Source organism: Myripristis murdjan, chromosome 7 (genome assembly GCF_902150065.1).
Source record: "Myripristis murdjan chromosome 7, fMyrMur1.1, whole genome shotgun sequence".
NCBI classification, from domain to species: domain Eukaryota; kingdom Metazoa; phylum Chordata; class Actinopteri; order Holocentriformes; family Holocentridae; genus Myripristis; species Myripristis murdjan.
Window position 1 is genome coordinate 28,222,935 of NC_043986.1, and position 21,352 is coordinate 28,244,286.

Genomic DNA, 21,352 nt, shown 5'->3' on the forward strand with positions numbered 1-21,352 from the left:
TCTCCCGTAGAGACAGACAAAGCAAACACCCTGTAGACGTTGCTCACCCAAGCCTCTGCTGATGTTCCTTTTTTCGGCCACTTTAGAGTCAAGCTGTAGGTATGTTTACTGCGTTATGCCAGAGATAACATACTCGCAATGCGCTTTATCAATTCGTTGTCGCTGCCGGGAAGCAAATGCATGTCTAATGAAATCGTCTCTTTATCCATAGCGAGCTAACAGGGATTGCAGCGGTAAACTGTGAAGATTTTATCAGAAATTGATGCTTAAAGGAAAAAGCCACCCTAAAATGCTTTAGTTAAAAAAAAAAAAAAAAAAAAAAAAAAAACAGCCACTGATAATGTATCTTGCATTTCTGGGACTATTTTGTTGTTTGTTGGTGTCTTATTCCTGTGGATAACTGGCCAAAAATAGATGATGTCATGTCATGTCATGTCAACATTTTTCCAGCAGTGCTCAAATGGATTTCCATAGCAAAAAAGTGTCAGCTATCTCAAACGTATTTTATCTATGTAAGAGCCATAATTTTCTGATCAACATTCAGTATTCATAGAGAGAGAGATCCATTGTAGAAGAGGCAGAAATACCAGTTTCTCCAGTGACAGCAGCCTCAGTAGACCAGAATGCAGCACAGCCAAAAGACACATAGTGTTTTGATTAAGGGGCCTGGGAGGAATTATGGACACACCCTGTGTTAACAATCCAGCTGGTTTAAAAGCGATATTTATAAACCCACATGCCCGCCTTTGATTGACATCAGCAAATTCACACCCCTTCTCTGGAGCTGTCAACGGGCATTCTGGGAAATGTATGAAATGACTGAATATTGAAACAAGTAGACTGGGGGGTGGGGGTCCGGGAACACCGAGTACACCAAAAAAGAAAATCACAGTACCTTATCACAAAATTACTGAATGTACAGACTGATGAGACTGAACAGTGGAAGAGGGTAAAATGGGGGATTTTTCCTCTAAGGTTTGGAAAAATTGTCACTTTATTGGTGCAGGAAGATCCACAGACGGTATGTGGCATTTCAAACGGTGAACTCAGTAACAGTTTCAAATGCAGTCAATCTGGCAGTGTTGTAACGTCAGAGCTTTAATAGCCCCGTTGACATTTTTCCCTCAAAATCAACACTTAAATGTCCATGCAATTGTTTGACATTAGTAGCACACCAAACAACACCAAACCACTGTTGTATTATGCAGCCCAGTTGCCGTCACAGGTTGTGTATATCGACTGGTGATCGATAGGAGGTGGTCGACCCACTCAAAGTTCCCGAGAACTTTACTGACTGCTTGGGGGACCGAGCGAGGTATTGTTTTTTTATCACTTACAGAAACTTTTATCATCAAATACAGATCACTATCGGCCATCTTTTTTGAGAAAAATTTTGCACAAAAATATGGAGCCACTGACATGTAAAGTTTGGCCAGCATGGGTGCCGTGTCTCCAGAACAGAGGTGCTGCTGAGGTGTAATAACAGTTTGTACAGCGCCCCCATGGTGGCCCAGCACTCTGAACATCCACTGACACAAATAACAAGGCAGAGGGCGAGTTAATCTACAGCTTACCTGAGCTACCTTCACACCAACTAGTGAGACTCCAACATAAATCTGATGAAGACCATATCACTTCTGTGTGAATGTTTACTCCTAGTAAAACAATGGTTAACTGTGCATAAGAATCAAAAGCATTATCACTCCACACGGAGGACTTAGAAAGGTAGAAAGGTGCCATGGAGGACAAATCTGCCGCTTACTATTTTTGCACAAATCGAGATAAATTGACGAACTGTGTTTCTTTCTTCTTTCTCTCTGCAAACGAGCTTTGACTTGAAGAGGAGTTCAGGCGCAGGCGTAGGACAGGACACAGGGATTGTAATTTGTAAGTGAATGTCTGAATACATGACATGGCCCTTAAGGTTGAGGGTAAACTGTGTGGTTTTGGGTTTTTAGGTGCCCCTTCTCTGCTGTGGCATAACTGACAACACCCAACAATAGCATGCCACAGAGAATTGCTTTTTTCTTTCTTTTTTTGTGTTCAGCGTTATGGCCTTACTTGATTAAAAAAAAAAAAAAAAAAAAGTTAAACCAATGCAAGAAAGAGCTGACGAATATGTCTCTTCTGTATGCGCTGAAGTCATTAAAAAGGGGAAAACACAACACTGTGTATACTTTTGGAAGACATTTGGAAGACATTTACTCTTCCCCTCAATACCTGGAGGAACTCTGATCACAGACTGTAATGTTGATGGTAAACGGGGGTAAAAATGAACACTCAAAATTGTGAAATGAGTGTCCACTTTGCTACTGAGGACTGAGAGAACTCACATCTGACAACTCGTGGAGTTGACAGAAGCCCCTCCTGGATTATTGTGGAAGTGTTTTTTCTCAGTTTCTTTCCTCTTGCATATCAACTTGGGGAGGGAATGGGAAGAGACTGGCCTTTTCATTTTCATTTCGGAGAAACAAAGCCTGAAAAAAAGTGTGGATTTGAGGATCATGCTGGAAAGGAAGCCTGACAGTGCTTTTTAGTTGCTTCAGGCGGATTATCTTTTGTAAATTTACTGTGACCTCTGTACTATTTAGTGTGTATTATATTGACAGCAAACTAACTTTGAAATGCAATGGAGGGGTTCCTGATCATCGTGTTTTTACTGTGTGTGTGTGCGTGTATTTCTATACGTAGGTATGAATGTGTGTATGTGTACATGATGGCTAGAGGGATGAAACAGGAAAATGAGAAGAAAATACTGACCAGATACACGTTGCATTTTAAAAACATCTCTCCTGGACAGGCTTCCTCAGTATTTCTCATCCTGACCCTGCTCCTGACACACAGATTTGAATGTGTTTAAAACCAATGAAGTTTACTCAAAATCCATTTTGAGACATTTGTTAGGTCATAAATTGGACCGGATTTTGTTCTTAAATATTTAGGGATTGTGAGGGTGAAAAGGTTTGAAACAAGGGATCTGGAAAGGTCGGACACGATTGTATACACTGGTTTCTTTTTGAATGTGTCACTGAAGAATAAAAAAGGAAAGGATTTGGTATATCAAATGAAAAAAAAAATCAAGAATATATGGAACCAGGAATTGTACATACAATGCACCTGGCAATTTCATTTTGGCATTAAATTGGTACTCAAATTGCTTTTCTCTTTAACCTCTTGCTTTTGTCTACGAGTGGCTCTGTAACAGCCCCAAGTGAGCCAAATTCCAATTTTGACAAGTGAATGTGTAAATGACTGATAGCTGGTAGTTCTGCTGTGTTTCTGTGTGGTAAATGCGCACAATAGTGGAAAGAGAAAATTTCTCTCAAAAAGAAAACCATACGGCAACTATGGATATGTTTGAGAGAACCTCGAGATCTTTGAAAGGAGATAAGGCCCACAGATTCTCCAAATACTTTTTTCCATTTAAGCCTTTAAGAAAAACATTAAATGTCAGCGGTATAGTGATAACATCTTAATGCATCCTGCAGTCAAATATCAGACATAAAATACCAGAGGTTTGAGGGTGCCAAAAGAAATGTATTCTGACCACTGAAACCGATGCAGGAAAGTCAGATGATGTGATTTCCCTTTTTTCTGTATTATTAAAAAAAAAAAAAAACTGGTTGAGCTGTTAAGCATGTCTGGCGATTTATGATTTTTGTTGTTGGTTTTGTAATGAAAATAAATTTCCTTTGAAATTATCTGGAAGTTATTATGATTAACCATGACGAAAGACGGTATTTCTCGCATAATGATAATTAACATTGGAAATGTTTGATGATACAGATCTTAACGAACCATTGATACTTTCAGTTGAAGTGTTTCACCACCGCAGTGTCCTTCAGATGCTGCTGTGGTGACCGTTGTCTGATGCACTCGCACATAAAAGCTCCTCTGCTGCTAAACTGTGACTAAACTGTACCATCTGAGTTTGTGGGGACTAGTGCCACCAAAATTATCATCATTTCTGTGAAGACACTGTCAAAACAGAACAAGTTTATTGGTGTTGTGAAATGGAACAAGACTTCGTTTCATCTCAGCAGAAAAATTTCAATAATGTCACAGTGGGTTCTGAATTATGAACAGTGCCACATCACACTCGGGGATTTTAAGTGTGCCAGCTGAAGTGGCTGAAACAAAGTATTTGTGAAAATACGCTGAAGAACACAAAATCACTGGTTTAGAGAAAGAGCTTATTTTGACCTATGTTGTATTCCTGAGTTTATTTCATTTTACATGATTTGGTGTAATTTTTTTTTTTTTTTTTTAATTTCTGTGGATAACTGGCCAAACAGATAAAATTGCAATTACATGACATCCAAACAGTTAAAGTAGAATATTTTCAGCTACCTAAAACATTACCAGTAAATACTAGATTTAAGTGTCAGAAATAAGAGCTTCTTTCAAGACTCACTGTTCTGTATTCAACAGTCATACAGAGTGCAATTCATCACAGAAATAAGAAATAAGATATACAGATAAGATATGGTGACTTCAGACTAAAACTTTCCCCCGACTTTCGGAAAGACATATTAAGCCCAAGTTAAAGGCCGATTGACACAAAATACTCATGCATCTCTGCCGTTTTCTCATTAGTCCTCGCTTTTTTCCCACAGGCTCAGTTGATCTCTATTTATTTAATTATTTTTTTGGCATTCTGCTTTATTTGCTAGTGACAGTACAGAGAAGTAGGAAAGGCCGGGGAGAGAGAAGGGATGACATGCAGCAAAGGGTCCAGGCCGGATTCGAACCCGGGCGGCAGCAAGAGGGACTCAGCCTTGACAGTGCACATGGTCGGGCCTCAAAATCACTATCACTATCCAGTCTCTTCAAACAGGAAGCCAAAGAAGCAGAGTGGAAATATGCAGTTACTGGCAATTATTTCCACGAGAAAAAAAATCTCTCTTTGCTCTTACTTGAGGCACTTATGTCTTTAATCTAGACTTTTAAACAATCACAGGAGGACAAGACTAATAATCTGTATTACAAGCTTTGACCAGGCAATTCATTGTCATTGCAAAGCCGAGCAAGTTCCTCCAAGTTACAAATGGACAGAAATAACCAAACTTCACAGGAATTTCTCAACTGAACACAACAAAATCGAGCACCTTTTTGAACCTCATCATTCAGACCAGAATAAAAAAATTACTCAAGTGCTGGCAGCTAGTTTAATGTTAATTTATCACATTGTGGACACTTCTTGGGCTGTCGATTACTTTTGATTTTTTTTTTTGTTTGTTTGTTTTTATAAAAACACAGTTCATGAAGTTTACTATTATTATTACTACTGCTACAGCTACTGCCACAATAGCTCATTCATAGGTGCTGCCTTTGTCTTTTAATTTATTTGCCCATTACTGTACATCCTTTGCCCGTGCACCCTCTAAATTAACATTCTCAGCTGTCTAAAAGCTTAAAAATCCCTGTTGAATGTCTCTCTCCACATTCATCTACAGCAAATTAATTGAACAAGTGAAATCCAGAAGCAATCTTAACTTCCAGCTGCTCTACATGGCCAGGCAATTGCAAGGACAGCGCAAAAACAAACTGACGGTATTATTTATGTCAATCACAAGCCACTGTAGCTATGCCAAACCTGTTGATGTTGCAGGTCTCACTGGTCGCCTATAGTGGTCAATAAAAAAACATATAATGACGAGTTAATTAGTGCCTTTTGGAAGCCACAACTTTTTAGACTAAAATGAATAAATTTTGTAACTAGATTCAGTTTATTTTATTTTTTTTTTATTTTGGTCTAATCTCTGCTGCCTCCAGCACTCATGTGATATATCATGTAGTCACAGCATAAGAGCCACATTTTATGAACACTGCTCCTCGAATGTATCTCTTGAGCTTCCTGACCGTCACTGTGGACCCAGTGAGAGGTTGGTTGACCCAGGCGCCGGCCATCTGGCTGATTTGGCTTGTTCATCTTCCATCACACTCACCTACTTGCTACTTTGCCTGGCGCTCACTAAGTCCTGATCCCTCACAAATCCAGCCAATCCAATCAGAGTGTTTATCTGCATGGAGCCACCTAGCCGTGCTGATGTATACACGGGTTTTCTAAGGGCATGAAGGGAGTGTTTGGCCACACTAACCAGCTCTGTGGCCTATATTCTCATGCAAAGGGCTGTCACTGAGGCCAGACCAGGCCAGGCAATGCAACTCAAGGGATTAGTGTTAAACCAATATATCAAACTGATATATCTAACAGATGTTACATTGGCTTTTCCAAAAAAAAAAAAAAAAAATAGCTGGAATATTTAGGAATCAAAGTGTCTGTGATGATCAAATCTAAAGATTCGGGCACAAAATATTGGCAACTTCTGTCTAAAAATATCTATCCACCTTCAAAAAGCAGCACCTTATTAACTACAGAGGTAAGCATAAAGCATAAAGAGGACATTCAATTCAATTACTGTAAGATATGAACATCTATGCCAACCACCATGTTGATTACTAATTACATCATAGAGATGAGGCACAGGACGAATGAAACGTAAACCTGCTCTGTGGTTAACACCAGACAAAAGCGCCATCTAGTGGTGGGAAGCATTGCTGATGGATGTCACAGTAAAAATCACCCAGTTGTTTCATTAACACACTTCTTGACAAATCTGATGTGATGAGGCGATAAAAAAAAAAACAAAGCTTTCAAGAATGTTATATTTTTAGCCATTTATTTACACTGTTTTGTTCTCCTCCTATAAGAAAGCCAATGATAAAAAACAAGCATTAATGAATGACCAAAATGTTTAAATATCAATGACATTGTAAAATAGACAACTATTTCGCCCCCAAATAGATAACGTACAAGGACAGTGACAAGGAAATGACAAAGAAAATTCAAATAATGTAAATTTTGCGTATCATCACTAAGCAGTGCAGAACTTCACAGCGACACAAAATAGGTGGTAGGAGGGGAAATACTCAGATGTGGGACATGTCTGTAAAATTAATTTCCATAGTATCTGCTGAGGCACAATCTGCAGGAAACACCATTAATGGACAGTAAACTCCACATTAATGACCACAAGGTCTATGTGAACAAGCAACTTGAGGACAAAAGACATGAACAATAACATCCAAAATGCAAATTTGGTTGATTCAGAAAACGTCTGTTGACAGCTGGTTTTCTCAGTGACGTCTGCTGCATAATTTCAACAATGTTGAGTACACACGTCGTCCAACCATCACCTCTACAGGGTTTACAACCAGCCTCCCATGGCCTTTATAGATCTAACAAAGCACACACAGCAGTGTTCACTAAGTCATGTTTCATTTGTTTTCACCAGTTTGAGGCTGAATTTCATTTCATTGTAAAGGACATGACTTGATTTTTTCTGCTTATGACACACTGCATTATCTAGTCATAAAAAAAAAAACAAAAAAACAAAAACAGGTGCAGTCCAAATTCGTCTCACGTTTCTAACGCGCTGCTGAATCCATTTTACATGACAACAACCTCACAGGATTAAAAAAATATAAAAATATATAACAAGCTATAAAATTGCTGATAAAACTACAAGTCACAATTTAAAAGAGCTGAACAACAGGGAAAGCCCATTCAATTCACATTTTATTTGACAATTCAGTTCAGATTGGAGAACAAGACTGTCAAAGCAACAAACAAGAGCTAAAACCAGATGATCATCTACAAATTTCTAACACTGCCGACAGTGGATGGGACAGCAACTTTCAGAACAAAGTCAAAACACCCAGAGTGAATTTTAGGGGACGGAAGCAAATGCTCTGCCTCTGTGAGTGCTACCATCAGATGAAATTCTCTGAAAGTAATCGCTCATCAAACTCAAGTCTTCAAGGGAAACCAGGCAGCTCCAAGTTTTGAGGAGGTCAGATTTGAGTCTCTTGACTATGGTTTTCAACCTTGGAAAAGAGCTGGTCATGTTCACAAGTATCCAACAGTTTAAGGTGGGTTTTCTGCACCTTTCATAAACATCTGTACAATTTTCCACATCTTTAGAAGGATAACGGCATTGTGATTCATGTCAGAACAGGTATTTTCGACATGAGTCCGATCCACACCGGCATTCAACCCGAATCCTCTTCTTTGGAGAACTGGGCAGTCCTGCTAAACTGAAACTGGAGTCCATTCTGGTGCTTTCTGTGTCAACTGGGTCAACTGGAAACACACAAAAGTGATTTTACATAGTTTACTCAATCTGCTCTTATCTTCTGCAATGGCCATTAGAAAGATGCATGTATGGAAGACAAGCTGCACATTAAAGCCTGCAGTTGGCAATTTTAAACAATTTGTGGAAAACAGGAAAAAAGGAATTACAAATAAACAATTATGGCACTAATACCGTTTCCATTTTTATTAGAATAATTATTCATTTGGTGTAACTTAGTGAAATCAAGTAACTACAAGCAGATGATTATTCATTCCTCGTGCACACTTAGCGGTCCAATGTTTTTATGCATAATCAAATCAGTGTGTACAGAGTTTTAACTCAAAATAAAAATCCTTACTTGTCCAGAGCTACAATGGAACCTTGAAGTGAGGAAGTAATGAAGAAGTCGACTGATTAGTTTACAGTTAGTAGAGGTGGTCAACATTACTGATACCTCCCCTACTCTTTCAAACACTGAGTATCATAAATACTAGGGATGTATGAGATTTTTTTTCTGACTAGTTTAACTAGAACTAACTAGCTGGTGGACTGTCTGAACAATCGGTCAACTAATCTGTCACAAGAAAAGCCTACTAGAGAATTGAGTGTACTGGCCTGGCTTGGTCCGCTGTCGTCTGCACTCGAAGAATATTGATGCCTTTTCAGGTGTGCTCTTTGTCATTTTGCGTATGCCTCACTGGACGAGGTTCATCTTTAAGTTTACCAAAGAAGGATTTTACATGGGCCTACTGACAACCGGGGTTCTCTCTATCTTGGAGAAACGTATCAAGATGTAACTGACTGATCCACGTGCCATATACAGTAAAATGTGGCAGATGCCACCCAAAATGAGCTTTTACAGGTAGATGTAATAATAAAAATCTCAGTGGTAAAACAAATATTCAATAGCCAGTTGCTGACTGACTGTTTGACTAATATGTAGTAAATCAACTTTTCAGTGCAACAGTTGGATGAATAATAAAAATGTCAGAAAACACAGACCTTTCTTTTCCTGCAATAATGAGCTTCTCCTCAGTGACCACTTCTCCTCCACTTCTCATAACAAAACTGAACTCTGGTTTAATAACATTAAAATTCCGCTAATGCACCAAAACTGTTCGCTGTAGCCTGAATGGGTTTCATGCTGATGTAGCGATTGACTACTGTGGTTTGTATGACTGTTGTATCTTTTACCCACACACTCTTGACTTGACTGATCAGCCATTCAGAGCTCAGAGATTTTCTAGCTGTTTGCCCCAGGGTTGACAAACAGCATGGCTCTACAAATGAAGCATGTGACCATCTTCAATCATCTTAAAAAACAACTTTAGGTGTTTTTGCACAGCAATGAATAACTGAGTCAGAACACACTTACTTTGCATCTTGTAGTCAAAGGTGAGCTCCTCTCCTGCCCGAATAGCCCGTGTTGAAAATAAAGCTATTCTTGGGAGCCTCTCATCAAGGTTGTCTATGAACACGTTGTATACTTGCAGATTGGGGTTGCACTGAGGACATAATGACAAAACCATTAGTCATTTCTCCACATTCAATAAACTGGCCTTTTTAATACTTTGATGTAGATGAATCTGCTGCCCGCACACACCACAATAATTTTACTTCAGAGCTATTATTTTTGCATTACACTGCCTATAATCAGTGAGTTGTTAGTAACCATCTATTTTCATTTCAGACATCACAACAATTTTTCATGTTGCAAATCCCCCCCCCCCCCAAAAAAAAAGCAGGATAAGTAACTCAACACTGAACTGCCAACCCTGTGATCACACGATCAGCAACACAACTAACAACTCACTGGGAGTCATTTTATTTCCTCTGAAGGTAAACAAGCAGTGAAACTCAGCTACAGCTTAACCCTCCATAGTCGTCAGCCAACTGCTATTCGCTCCTTATCTCTTTACCATCATGGTGAGGTTTCATGAACAGGTCTCCCTCGCAAATGCAAAATGAATGAAAAGCTATTTACTGTTTCCCAGTTCTACAACTTTTCTGTGAAAAACTATAGGAATGCACTTCTAAAAACTGTTTGTATAATGGTTTAATCCTAATACCAGCCTTTTTCTGACTCAGTATATTTTTTTCTAATTAGCATTTGCAAATTACTCATGTTAACTAATAATAAAAAATGTTATTAAAGACAATACCAAACCAGTTGCCTGTTCAAACCACTGAAGCATAAAAAGGACCATACCAGTGGTTTTGAATATTAGGCCAATTTACCACAATTTATGGACATTTGACATGACAAAAGCATTGCAAAGCACATATGTCTTCATGAATACTTATGAGTCACAACACCTTTGTCATTTTAAATACACACTGCCATGTAAAATACAGGCATTTTAATTTTTCAAAGAAACTACAGTGTGTCTTGAATTGTCAAGATGGTATAATATCTTGCATATCTTATCCACATAGTTTTTATGCAATATGTTATAATTTAAGCTCTCTTCATAAATTTTCAGTCAACTTTGTAGTGTTGCAAACGTGCAGTTTCATCGTGTCTATGTAGCATGAAACATTATGTCTTAAGTTTCTTGAAACTCCTCAGCCCTCGTCTGGATACACGTGAAGACACTCACACTGTGGTTGACGAAATGGGAGATGTTGCCTTGATGAGCAGCATCCACTGTGTACACGTCTTCCACATAGTCGAGGTCAAACAAGTATGTAGAGCCTTGGCGGTCGTACACATGACCCCTCTTCTCTGCTTCATCTGTCGTAATGATCTGGAATGAACAGGACAGAAAGTCAAGCTGGGGGTAAGCAAACTACAAGGGATGTCATCGTTCTCCAAAAATGCAAAATTAGTCATTTTTAACTGTTAATAGGAAAATATGGATAATATACAGGGACTCAAGTGTAAAAACCTACTACTGATCTTTTTTAGGGCTACCAGCAAACATCAGTCTTCAAATGTTAGGGGTATGCTTCAAAATGCTCTTGTAATTTGGTAAGTTACAATGCTAATCTACCATATGAGCGGATAAGCAAGTTTTAAATGAACACACATTACCTGCTATACAGGAAAAAGCATTGAAGATGGATAGAATGACATTTCTATCCAAAATGCACATTAACAATTCTATCAGTTAAATTGTCCGGTTATTCCTGGCATGCGTACGGTTTTAACTTTAGCGGTCACTTACAAAATTATATGACAGGAAGCCTACCCTGATGGTATTTAGGAGGCTGATAAAGAGAGCTCAACTCTTTTCAAACAGGCCTACCTCTCCCACATACTCCATGACAAAGGTGTTCCTCTTGATATGCTGCAGCGTGCGCACGCCCCACCCCCGGCCGTTATCTGTCTTAAAGATGCAAAGGTCAAACTGGATGCCCTTCTGCACCACTCTGTTGGGGCAGTCAGGGCCGCAGGTGCAGCGCGAGTTACACTCGTAGATGGGCTGGCCCGCTCGGACTCGGACTTGCCCCCGGTCGTTGTAGGCCATGCGGTGCAGGGAGGCTCCAGGGCAGCAGCCGTTTATTGGCTCATCTAAACAGTTTTTACATTCACAGCCCACGGCCATCTCGTTCAACACAATGCCCTGGCCGACTTTGTAGTTATTGATGTAGGTGAAGTCCTTGGGTGGGCCCTCAAGGTCCACTTCATTGAGGACAAAAATACGACCTGGGTGGTTACGGGTGTTATTCAGGTGGGCCTCCCAGCGCTGGAGACTCTGGCGGTGTTTGGCTTTCTGGACAAGGACCGATGAAACTTCCTTATCCAGCTTTTTAGGGATGCAGCGTCTCTTGTGGCGCCTCAGCTCCCGATCCAGATCCAAGTGGAACTCTTTCATCAGTTTGGTGCATTTCAGGTTCTTCTTGGGTTCCCAGGTGTTGTCCGACTCTGGGTAGCCCCTCCATTTGACCAGATAAAACTCTTCCTCCTGAAACACACAACACTTTGAATATGGGGAAGGAACACAACAAAAACTGAGGAGAGCAGTGAAGACACTTCAATTTAGTAAATCAGATGAAAGAATATTTACTGCAGAGAAAATCTATATAAAATTTCATATCTTGGATTAGTGGACTAGCAAAGCTGCTACTTTTAACTGATTTGCATGAGCTGACTGAATGCACAAGAGAGTAACAGACATGAAAACCAGCTGCACTGACCATCATTTCACACCTGTTAGTCTTGCTGCATATATACAGTGATCCCACACATCATTACAAACCTGTCTCTCTCTCTCTGTGGTAACTCAAAATATAGGTGAGAGAGCAGAGGCAAGAAGGAGTAATGGCAAAGACATGTAAAAGCATGCAAAGAAATTGATAAATATATCAGTAAGGCTATCAGCCAGCATCATATCTTGAATCTTGAATGATTTGTAGCTGACAGTTAAATTAAAATACAAAACAGTTGCAGTCTTACCTTAGTCTTCTTGTAGTCACAGAGGAACTCCACCTCATATTCATTCAAGTTGTTTCTGTTCACATTCAGCTGTTTACAGTGGAGCCTGTGGTGGCGGCACAGGCTTTCCAGTCCCTCCAAGGACACTTTACATGGCACACTGCAATCTGACACAGCAACCCGCTTTAAATAACAGATAATTGAACATATACATACACATACATACTGTACATGGAAAAAAAAAAAAAAAAAAAAATCGGGCCTTGCTCACTGAATAACGGGATATGAAACATATTTTGATATTTTGAATGATTTTAAAGCCTTTTTTATCATCAGGATCCATTTGTCAATTCAGCACACCAAAAAGCGTGTCATTTAAATAAAACGTTTGCACTGCTTGCTTTTACTCATTTCCTCTATTTAGAGGAGGAGCAGAACTAAGAGGCGTAGATGCAAAAACAATTTTCAAGTTAAGTTAGACCTCCCTGCCATTTGGTCACATGCTCACAAAAGATGACAATCTGTCTTTCTCACAAGAAAACTGCAAATGTTTCAGCACATTTAAGTCTACAATTGGCACAGTTACCAACAGTTATACCACAGTTATATGTCTTGCTGATCCAGATTGTTGCTTCTAGCTGAGTAGTTTTACTCTTAAAACCATATGTAACTTTGTTCATTGTGTATATCAAATGCACAATGGTCAATCCAATTGTTATAATCTATCAAGCAAATGCATTATTTAGTAAATATCATTAACATAGAAGTGTAATGTCTGCTGAACTGATTTAAAATGCTTGTCAGGTGAATCTTCAGTTACAATGAAAGGTTTCTCACATCTTAGATCAACCAGTCATACAGCTGTCCATTTAGCTCACAGGTTGCCTCACAGGTGCTACACATGAGCACAGTTATTTTCAAACACATTCACAGAACCTGACTGACTCAATTACAGAAGCAACAGAATCACCACACTTTCTGGAAACATGAAGAAACCTGCCTGCTCGCTGACCGATGCGAGTAAACATGTTCCCACCACTCGGCCAGACAACATGCAGCATCTCCTCTGCCTCCTGGACACCATCTACATGGATCAGGATTCAGGGATTCATTCTGACACACAGTGGCACTCAATCAGCCACAGAAAAATGACACTCTGTTACAGCCGGTGTGTGAAAAAGATGAGCCTGGAGTATGGAGATAAGCAACACAAGTCCACGGCCCGCTGTCACACTGACAAACCATCTGAGCATTGTTACCAGCCCTCTTTAAACAATGTCAAATGAACTTTTCCTTGTGGTGGCACTGACTCACTCACTGACACTAACATGTCATTTTGAAGCATAAATTAAAAGTTTGTGGTGCTGTAAGCGGTTTGGTACATGCACCTGGAGCTCTCACAGCGTTATAAATATATCATGAAATGGGGCAAAGCCCTTGAGAAACAGTGAATACATCTGAAATGTGACTAAGTGCTGCTTGGTGTGCATGCATCTTACTGAAAAGTGCACCCTGCGTTATGTAAGGATACCAGTTAGGAACGTTTGCAGATAAGCGCAGCAGCTTTAAACTGCGGTTTTAGTTTCGCCAGCTGCGGTTTCACCAGCCAAGGCAGCTCGGTTATGTCAGGCTACAGACAGTCAAACTGGAAGCAACAACAACAGCAAAAGCATGCACAACGCCATTTAAACAGTTGGTGCTGAATCGTCACTTATCGTCGGTATGTGGTGGCGGCGGCAGAGCTTAGCCCGCTCTGACAGCCTGCCCCGACAACACAACACACCGCTTCAACCACCTCACCGAGTCCCGAGGGTTTTAAAACCCCGCTGCTCGTTTTTATGTCGACGCAAAGTCACAGTTTAAAGCCGCATGCTGCTCTCTTCCTCACATAAACAAGCCGAGTTCAACTGCATTACGCCGCACTTGAGAAACAACTAAGTTAGCTTAGTGCACAAAGTGGCCGTGTTTACCCACCCGCCGTGCTGCTAATGATAGGTCGGCTCGCGGGCAGCCAACACGTGCATATTCGAGGTATTTAAAAAGTCATGCGTTTACACCGAAGAAAACGGCGACAGCAGACACACACACGATGGAAATTAATTTCAATAATCTTCCTCATGGGTTACCTTTCAAATTTTCCGCCATGTTTTCCGCACAGCCGCCAAAATAGGACAAACTACATTGGAGAGGAGGATCCAGCAGGAAGAGACGCATCCGCCCGCTGATTGGTCGAGCGCCGTGTATCTGCACTCCTATTGGTGGAGAGCTGGCCGAAGAAGTTTGAAGACAGCAGTGGCCGTGCACTTTAACAACACTGATATTTCTGTCTGTATACATGTGGACTGTGAAAAGACGTTAATAGTTTTATTAATAACAACAGTCTCTCAGATTTTACTCTTTTCTACAGAAACTTTACATTTGGTTGCCATGTTTATAGCAACAAAGATGATCATGCATTTTTTTTTTATTATTTTACTTCTTTCAAAAAAAACTAATCTCTTTGTAATCATGACGGAATTGGGAAAAAACATCTCATCGACCTCTTCATAAAAAATCAAAACAATGACTTTCAAACTCTTTTGAAACTCTTGTTTCAAAAGTGAATTTATTGTCATACACTCGCGTTTATATATATATATATATATATATATATATATATATATATATATATATATATATTTTATTACTTGTCTTTTTTAGTTAGGTTTGTTGTTCGTCTTTGCTGTATTTCTCTCTTTTGCACTTCTTTATTGTGTTGTGTTAATGCGCCATATATTTGTAAGCAATGTTATTTTTGTCCATGACTTGAAATTAAGTTTTTAAAAATATATTAATAGTATCGATTTTTCTGAAAAGCTGACCTCCTGAATATAAAAGCGCAGTTTTATTGTCCAGTGTGAAGCCTTAGCTCTCCTGTGTGAGAATGAGGAAGAGGAAGAGACCGCGCAGTGAGGGGAAACCGTGGCTGTTTGAACTCTATATCAAACCCCGAGCATGTTGTCGAAACTTTTTACTACTAAATTAAAGTGTCTTTGTTTACTCGGTGTTTAATGTTTGCGATGCTTTTACAGCTGATCTGCCGTTTTCCAGCCTGCTCCACAACAGAAATGTTTTATTGTGAAGCCTGGCAAAACAAGACACTTCCGTCCCATTTTTTCAGAATAAAAGACTCACCATCTACAAATCCAATTTGTAGACGGAAATAAAGCCCAAAATTGATTTAGTAAATATGACTATGATTACTTCTGCTAGTGCTTTTGCTACCCTCTACCATTATCTGTAAATTGTGCAGTTTGCAATTTGATTAAAGTTTTCATCTTTTTTTGCAACATTTGGGTTTCTATTGTCATCTATTGTCATAAGGTATGATGAAACTATATTATGAAAATAAATCTAATAACAATGACTGTATATTTTAACCACAGTTTTGAAATCCATCAAAATTAGTTTTCAGAGCTGAAGTGAATCAGAGGCTTGTGTGGGCTAATTAGACACATACACAAGTTAAGACTGCAGTGATGGCCAAAACCTCCAATAAAACCCAACTGCAGTCAGTTTTTCCACCGCAGCTTGTTTCTGAAAGGCCTCCTCAGACACTTCCATTTCATCTGGTTGGAGCTGACGGTGTCACAGCTGTTGATAAATGTTTGAAATAATAGAGCTCCAATTTATGTAATAAAGATTGCCTGCCATTCCTGAAATGATAACATTTTTCCTGTTAAGGTGAAAATACTACAACCAAAAATGCAATAATGGTCCAAGTTAAATACACAATTCATTCACAGATTTGGTTACAAAATGCAGTTTTTAATAAAGGATGACTATGTGTACACTTTGATAATTACATGATCTATTCACTAGTATACTACAACCCAATAATGTAATATTACATTAACAGAAATAAAATTAGCCTTAATGGTAACTAACTTTTTATGACACTGATAGGGAATGATCATGTTTTCAGGCTTGTTTACTGCAAGTTATCATAAAATCAGTGGTAGTGGTTATTATGTTTGCAGTTGTAACAGGTGAGGGAGAACTCCTTGGTGTACATCCATTCTGACAAAAGACATTTGAACATCAGTGTCAAACAACAGTGACGTCCTTGGATGCCTCATAGTTAATATCAGCCGTGACCGTGACCGTGGACATATGTACACCGAGTTCCTCCGCGGGACTGGGGTCCACCGCTGTCCTTGTCCGTCCCAGGTCCCGACCTCTGGCCTGGGGGAAAGAGAAGCCGTCCAGAGGCGCATGCTCTATCCTGCACAGGCTGTCCTCACTATCGCTGTTGTAGCTCGGATTGGAGGCGCTGAAGAAGCAGCGGTCAGGCCAGGGCTCCTCTGACGGCAGGCTGGGCTTGTGATGTGAAGTCTTATCATCCTCTGTTTGAACCGCTTTCTCCAGCAGCGGGCCGCTCCCCAGCATATCCTCCTCCACGCTCGGCTCCACTTTGCGGAAAGTGTGGCGGGCGTAGAGGCCGATGCAGAACATCTCGACGATCACACAGTAGTGGTAGATCACTGAGGGAGGACAGAGAATGGAAAAATTCACCACAACACTCCCCTTTTTGAAGCATTTCTATAACAACCACTTTTGAAACAAATCTCCACAAATCTAAAATATAAAGTGTAACTCAGCAGATTGTTCTGGTGGTATGACTAACGCTCAAGCAGATTATTTGATCAGAGGTCGGTTACTGCTTATACATGCTGGCTAATAAGTATTGGCAGGCTCCTGTCTAACTTCATCACAGGAAAAATCCATCTTGGGATACTCTCCACTGTTGATCAATGAATTTAAGGAGCTGTTTTGTGATGAAGTGCTGTAATTTACTTTTTTCTACCAACTTTCCCCCAGCTTATGTTGTCTGCCTCAGTTAGTGATTTTCTACATTTCACAGAATTCTTTGTAACAGCTTGAAGCTGATCACAGAAATATGATCAAATAGCAACTGCAAGCCCAAATGCTCCCAAAACAACCATGATGGTCACTTCACTTCTTCTTCAAAGCACAACATGTCTCGTGGCCTCACTATATTCTGCTCTGTTGAGGTTTGTATCATCTGTGTGACATCTCTGCATGTTCTACATTGGATTTATCCCCGTATGATTGCAGATAGTGATCCAATTGCTTTTGTAGCTGTGCTGGAAATATCTCAGTGTGAGGTAATATTCTCTACATAGACCAGTTGTCCATGTGAGTAAGAAAAATACAGCACCAAATGGACCCAGAAATGTGAGGTAAGTCAACAATTCTTGTTATTTTATATGTTTTAATTGTCTAACGATGTTTTAGGTTAATTAGATTTTGTGTGAATGGCACTGTAACCCTCCCTGTCCCACCAAGGAGAACCGAACAAGTAAATTTAAAAGGGCCCATGCTTTTATCTTCTAATTGTGTTTGTCAAATGATTTCCATATCTCTACTTTATATTATATCACTGACTGTGGCTGTGAAAAGTATGAATTACTGGGGGTAGACCATCATGTGACGTTTCGTGATATGGACACTAAGCTATTTAACATCCTTGGGTGTGCATTCTAATCTCCTCACTGAACTGTAAGGCTGACCAGACTAGCCTAACTAGCTAAGGATTGCAATGGGAAGAGGTCAGACTGTTGCCTCTACAGCACTCTGTCACTTACACTGGGATCTGGTGATGACGGAGAACGGCGGCGTGCAGGGGATGACCTCCAGAGCCCCCATCGTCTCCAAGATGCCGCTCTGCAGGCCACACAGCACCAGTACCACGATGATGCAGATAAACTTGGCCCTCAGTCCATAGCCGGGCAAGGCCATCTTGGTGGCTTTGTAAAACAGCAGGTGGCCGTAGAAGGACAGGAAGGTTGACACGCCTATGATACCGTTCACATACAAGTTGGGGTTGACAGAATCTACCTGGAGAAAAAATAAGACAGATGTCAGTGACTTTATCCCTCAACTCACCTGCAGCTGTTTGGAGTAGCATCTGCCCAGGACAAGGGCAAACGCTCCAGTTAACTCCAGTATCCAAAGAATGGGTTTGATTTGATGTAGTCTGTTTACTTCTCAAGAGACAAATACACAAGATAAATTATTGCAAATTAAAGATAGCTTTAAGACTAAGACTTTAAGATTAGGATTAGGATTCAGATTAAGAGGGTGCTGCTCACATCACCGTAGTCATACTGTTCATCTGTCCAAAGCACCAGAGTGACAAAAAACAAGATGCTTCGCACTACAGAGAGCTGGAGTACCGCAGCCATCATCCAGCCAAGGCTGCTCCTGTGTGCGAGAGCAGAGACACCAACATTTTATATGTCACATCAGCTGCATGTCAGCAACATGATCGACAAATTACCAGAAGCACAAAAAATACACTGTTTACCTGTAAAAACACCTTACAGCTACACACCAAAAAACACACGCAATTAGAGCATCTGGCACAGTCCAAACTCAGTCATGACAGAGTGACCCATCCATCAATTTGGTCGCAGTCTGTTACATTGATTTTTCTTTCTGTGTGTACCTGTTGATGGCTACCATGGGGAGGCAGCAGCAGCAGCAGCATGGGAAGGGATCTGGAGACACCTGCTCCCCTGACAAGACGCCCAGCATGCGAGCCTTCCCTCCAAAGAAGTCGGTGATCAGGCCCATGAACTTGAGCAGGGTGATGGAGTGATAACTGCACACATTCAGAGAGGATCAGCAGTGTACAACAGCTTGACAGGGAAGACTGAAAACTTTTAAGACCTGTCTGGAATTGCATTTCATACAATTCAATGACCAAAATGAAAGAATAAAGCTGTCAGCACAGGCCTGTTTGTGACTAAACACAGCTAATACAGTATTTAGCCTGTTCTGTGTTGAAACAATGGTCAACATACATGATGTGACAGATTCAAACTCTATGTAATGTAATTCAAAGTAACACAATAAAACCAATATTACTGTTCTTTTAGTGAAGTAACACAATTCATGGAATTTGTCTCCTTCACAACCTTCCCTCACTAAATACCAATGTCAACACCACTAATTTCACAGCTGCATTAAAATTGAACATTTATTTGAAACTAAATCTGCATGGCATGGTGAAGAATTCTCATATTTTATTATTTTAATACTTTACTAGGTTTTAAATAAATCAGTAGCACATTTAATACATTTAATGATACCCTGCTATAACAAAAAAAACATGATTTGGGCTACATAGAGCAAGAAGGGTAAAAAAAATCTGAAGTGTTAACTCACAGAGAAGCCATGAAATTACAAAGCGAAGAAGAGCGTGGAATATACAGCGCTATGAGGGAGGTCAAGGCAAACACCTGAGAGAAGAACATGCAAGGTTAAGATTAGGATACAATGCAACTACACTTTAAAGCAATAAAAAAGTATCTTCAAGTTAGGTTTACTTCAAGTTGCATGCATTTTAGTCCTTTACCACCAATGGTAAGAGTTGGAATCAAGAGGTCATGTTACCGGGTACATCCCTAATATCCACAGGTAGAGGTGTTTCCGTCTGGAGGAAGGAACGCGGCGTAGGAAGAAGCCCACCTCCTCCAGAAACAACGCCAGTAAAATCGCAGCCAAGCCGGCAGGGATGAGGAACAGCCAGAGCTCATCCTTTATCACTGACAGAAACAAAATGCCCCCTTCTTAAAAAGTGCACTTGAGAATTTCATACTGCAAGTCTATCAGAATAAGATCACAAGCTCCTCTTCCGGTTTTCTACTTCCACTTAACGAAGGCAGGACTCCCCTCGGAAAAATCACCCTCTAACCTGACCTAACCTAAAGCCATTATTAGGTGATTATGTAACATGACCCATATTGCACGTTGCCCATATTTAAGAGACAGTGAACAATGATTTAGTCATTTCTAGAGAACAACTTACCACTGAACATTTCAGATGACAGTGGGATCTCTGGCCCAATCCAGCTGCAGTTCCCCCCTCTTCCCATCTTTTTAAAGTATTATTCACCCAGTTAACCTGTCAGTCACCAAAACAAATACATTTGTCATTATCAGCTACAAAAAAAAAATACAGTGCATCCACTTAGAGGATGAACACACTAACCTGTAAATGCATTGGATCAAGGATGAGAAGGCATGGCTTTCTAATTCAGAGCGTCTGGTTTGTTCCGTGTTGACCTGAACAGTTTCTTTCTGACAGAAGCCATTAATGATTGACCAGATACAGGTAAGTGGACAGGTGGGGATCCAAGTCCATCCCATGAAAAGCTCAGAGCACCTCAGAGAACAAGGTGTGCGCTATGGAGGAAAAATAGATCTGCAATACATAATAAATTGGACACGATTTTGGAAAAATGATGTGCTTCTCAAAGTGGCAAATCAAATCTGGCAAACTATTCCACTGCCTCTTAATAAAGTGCAATTCAGCCTTTGCAGCTAGAACCCAATTTTATATGACTGCAGATTGTTGTGGGGCACAACTGAAGATTTTTCTTGCCCCTTAATCACAAAAAGATAGTGGATCAATATCAGTGATTGTAAGGATTATTTGTGGCTTTCTAATGTACTTTCTGGTTTTAAACAGAAACTCTCCACTTACTGAGGTTTCAAGACACTCCACTATCATGTCAAATGTAGCAATGTAGAATGAGATGTAAATATTGTTGCAATTCCAAATGGTCCCCAGTAGAGGTCAATAAAAGTAACAGATAATAATTAATACTTAATGCAGTTTTAAAGCAAAATTGAACTTTGGTAGAGTGTTGGGTTATAAAGTTACCTGGTTGTTATATGCTGGTGAAATCTCCTAATTAGCTGCTGTCATGTCCCGTGGGATATTTCAGCATGTGGACTTGAACATTCAGGTTACTACTCTGTTACT

The 21,352-nt window shown here is 40.0% G+C and overlaps 2 protein-coding genes across 3 annotated transcripts; both read right to left on the reverse strand.

The window, feature by feature from the left end:
• Positions 1–6,638: 6,638 nt before the first annotated feature.
• On the reverse strand, positions 6,639–14,718 carry LOC115362610 (histone-lysine N-methyltransferase SUV39H1). 2 transcript variants are annotated; one of them, XM_030056590.1, is made up of 6 exons: positions 14,643–14,718; positions 12,538–12,683; positions 11,387–12,046; positions 10,739–10,885; positions 9,514–9,643; positions 6,639–8,146 (listed from the first exon to the last, which is right to left on the reverse strand). In XM_030056590.1, exons 1-6 carry the CDS (start codon positions 14,659–14,661, stop codon positions 8,013–8,015), a joined length of 1,236 nt encoding a protein of 411 aa, XP_029912450.1. In that variant the 5' UTR covers positions 14,662–14,718; the 3' UTR covers positions 6,639–8,012. The 2 variants fall into 2 exon arrangements, with proteins under 2 accessions (XP_029912450.1, XP_029912449.1); XM_030056589.1 differs by lacking the exon at positions 14,643–14,718 and adding an exon at positions 13,517–13,636.
• A 1,632-nt stretch (positions 14,719–16,350) lies between these two features.
• On the reverse strand, positions 16,351–20,509 carry LOC115362287 (organic solute transporter subunit alpha). The gene is made up of 7 exons (XM_030056149.1): positions 20,393–20,509; positions 19,978–20,129; positions 19,750–19,823; positions 19,028–19,183; positions 18,672–18,783; positions 18,165–18,417; positions 16,351–17,039 (listed from the first exon to the last, which is right to left on the reverse strand). Exons 1-7 carry the CDS (start codon positions 20,457–20,459, stop codon positions 16,603–16,605), a joined length of 1,251 nt encoding a protein of 416 aa, XP_029912009.1. The 5' UTR covers positions 20,460–20,509; the 3' UTR covers positions 16,351–16,602.
• Positions 20,510–21,352: the final 843 nt, after the last annotated feature.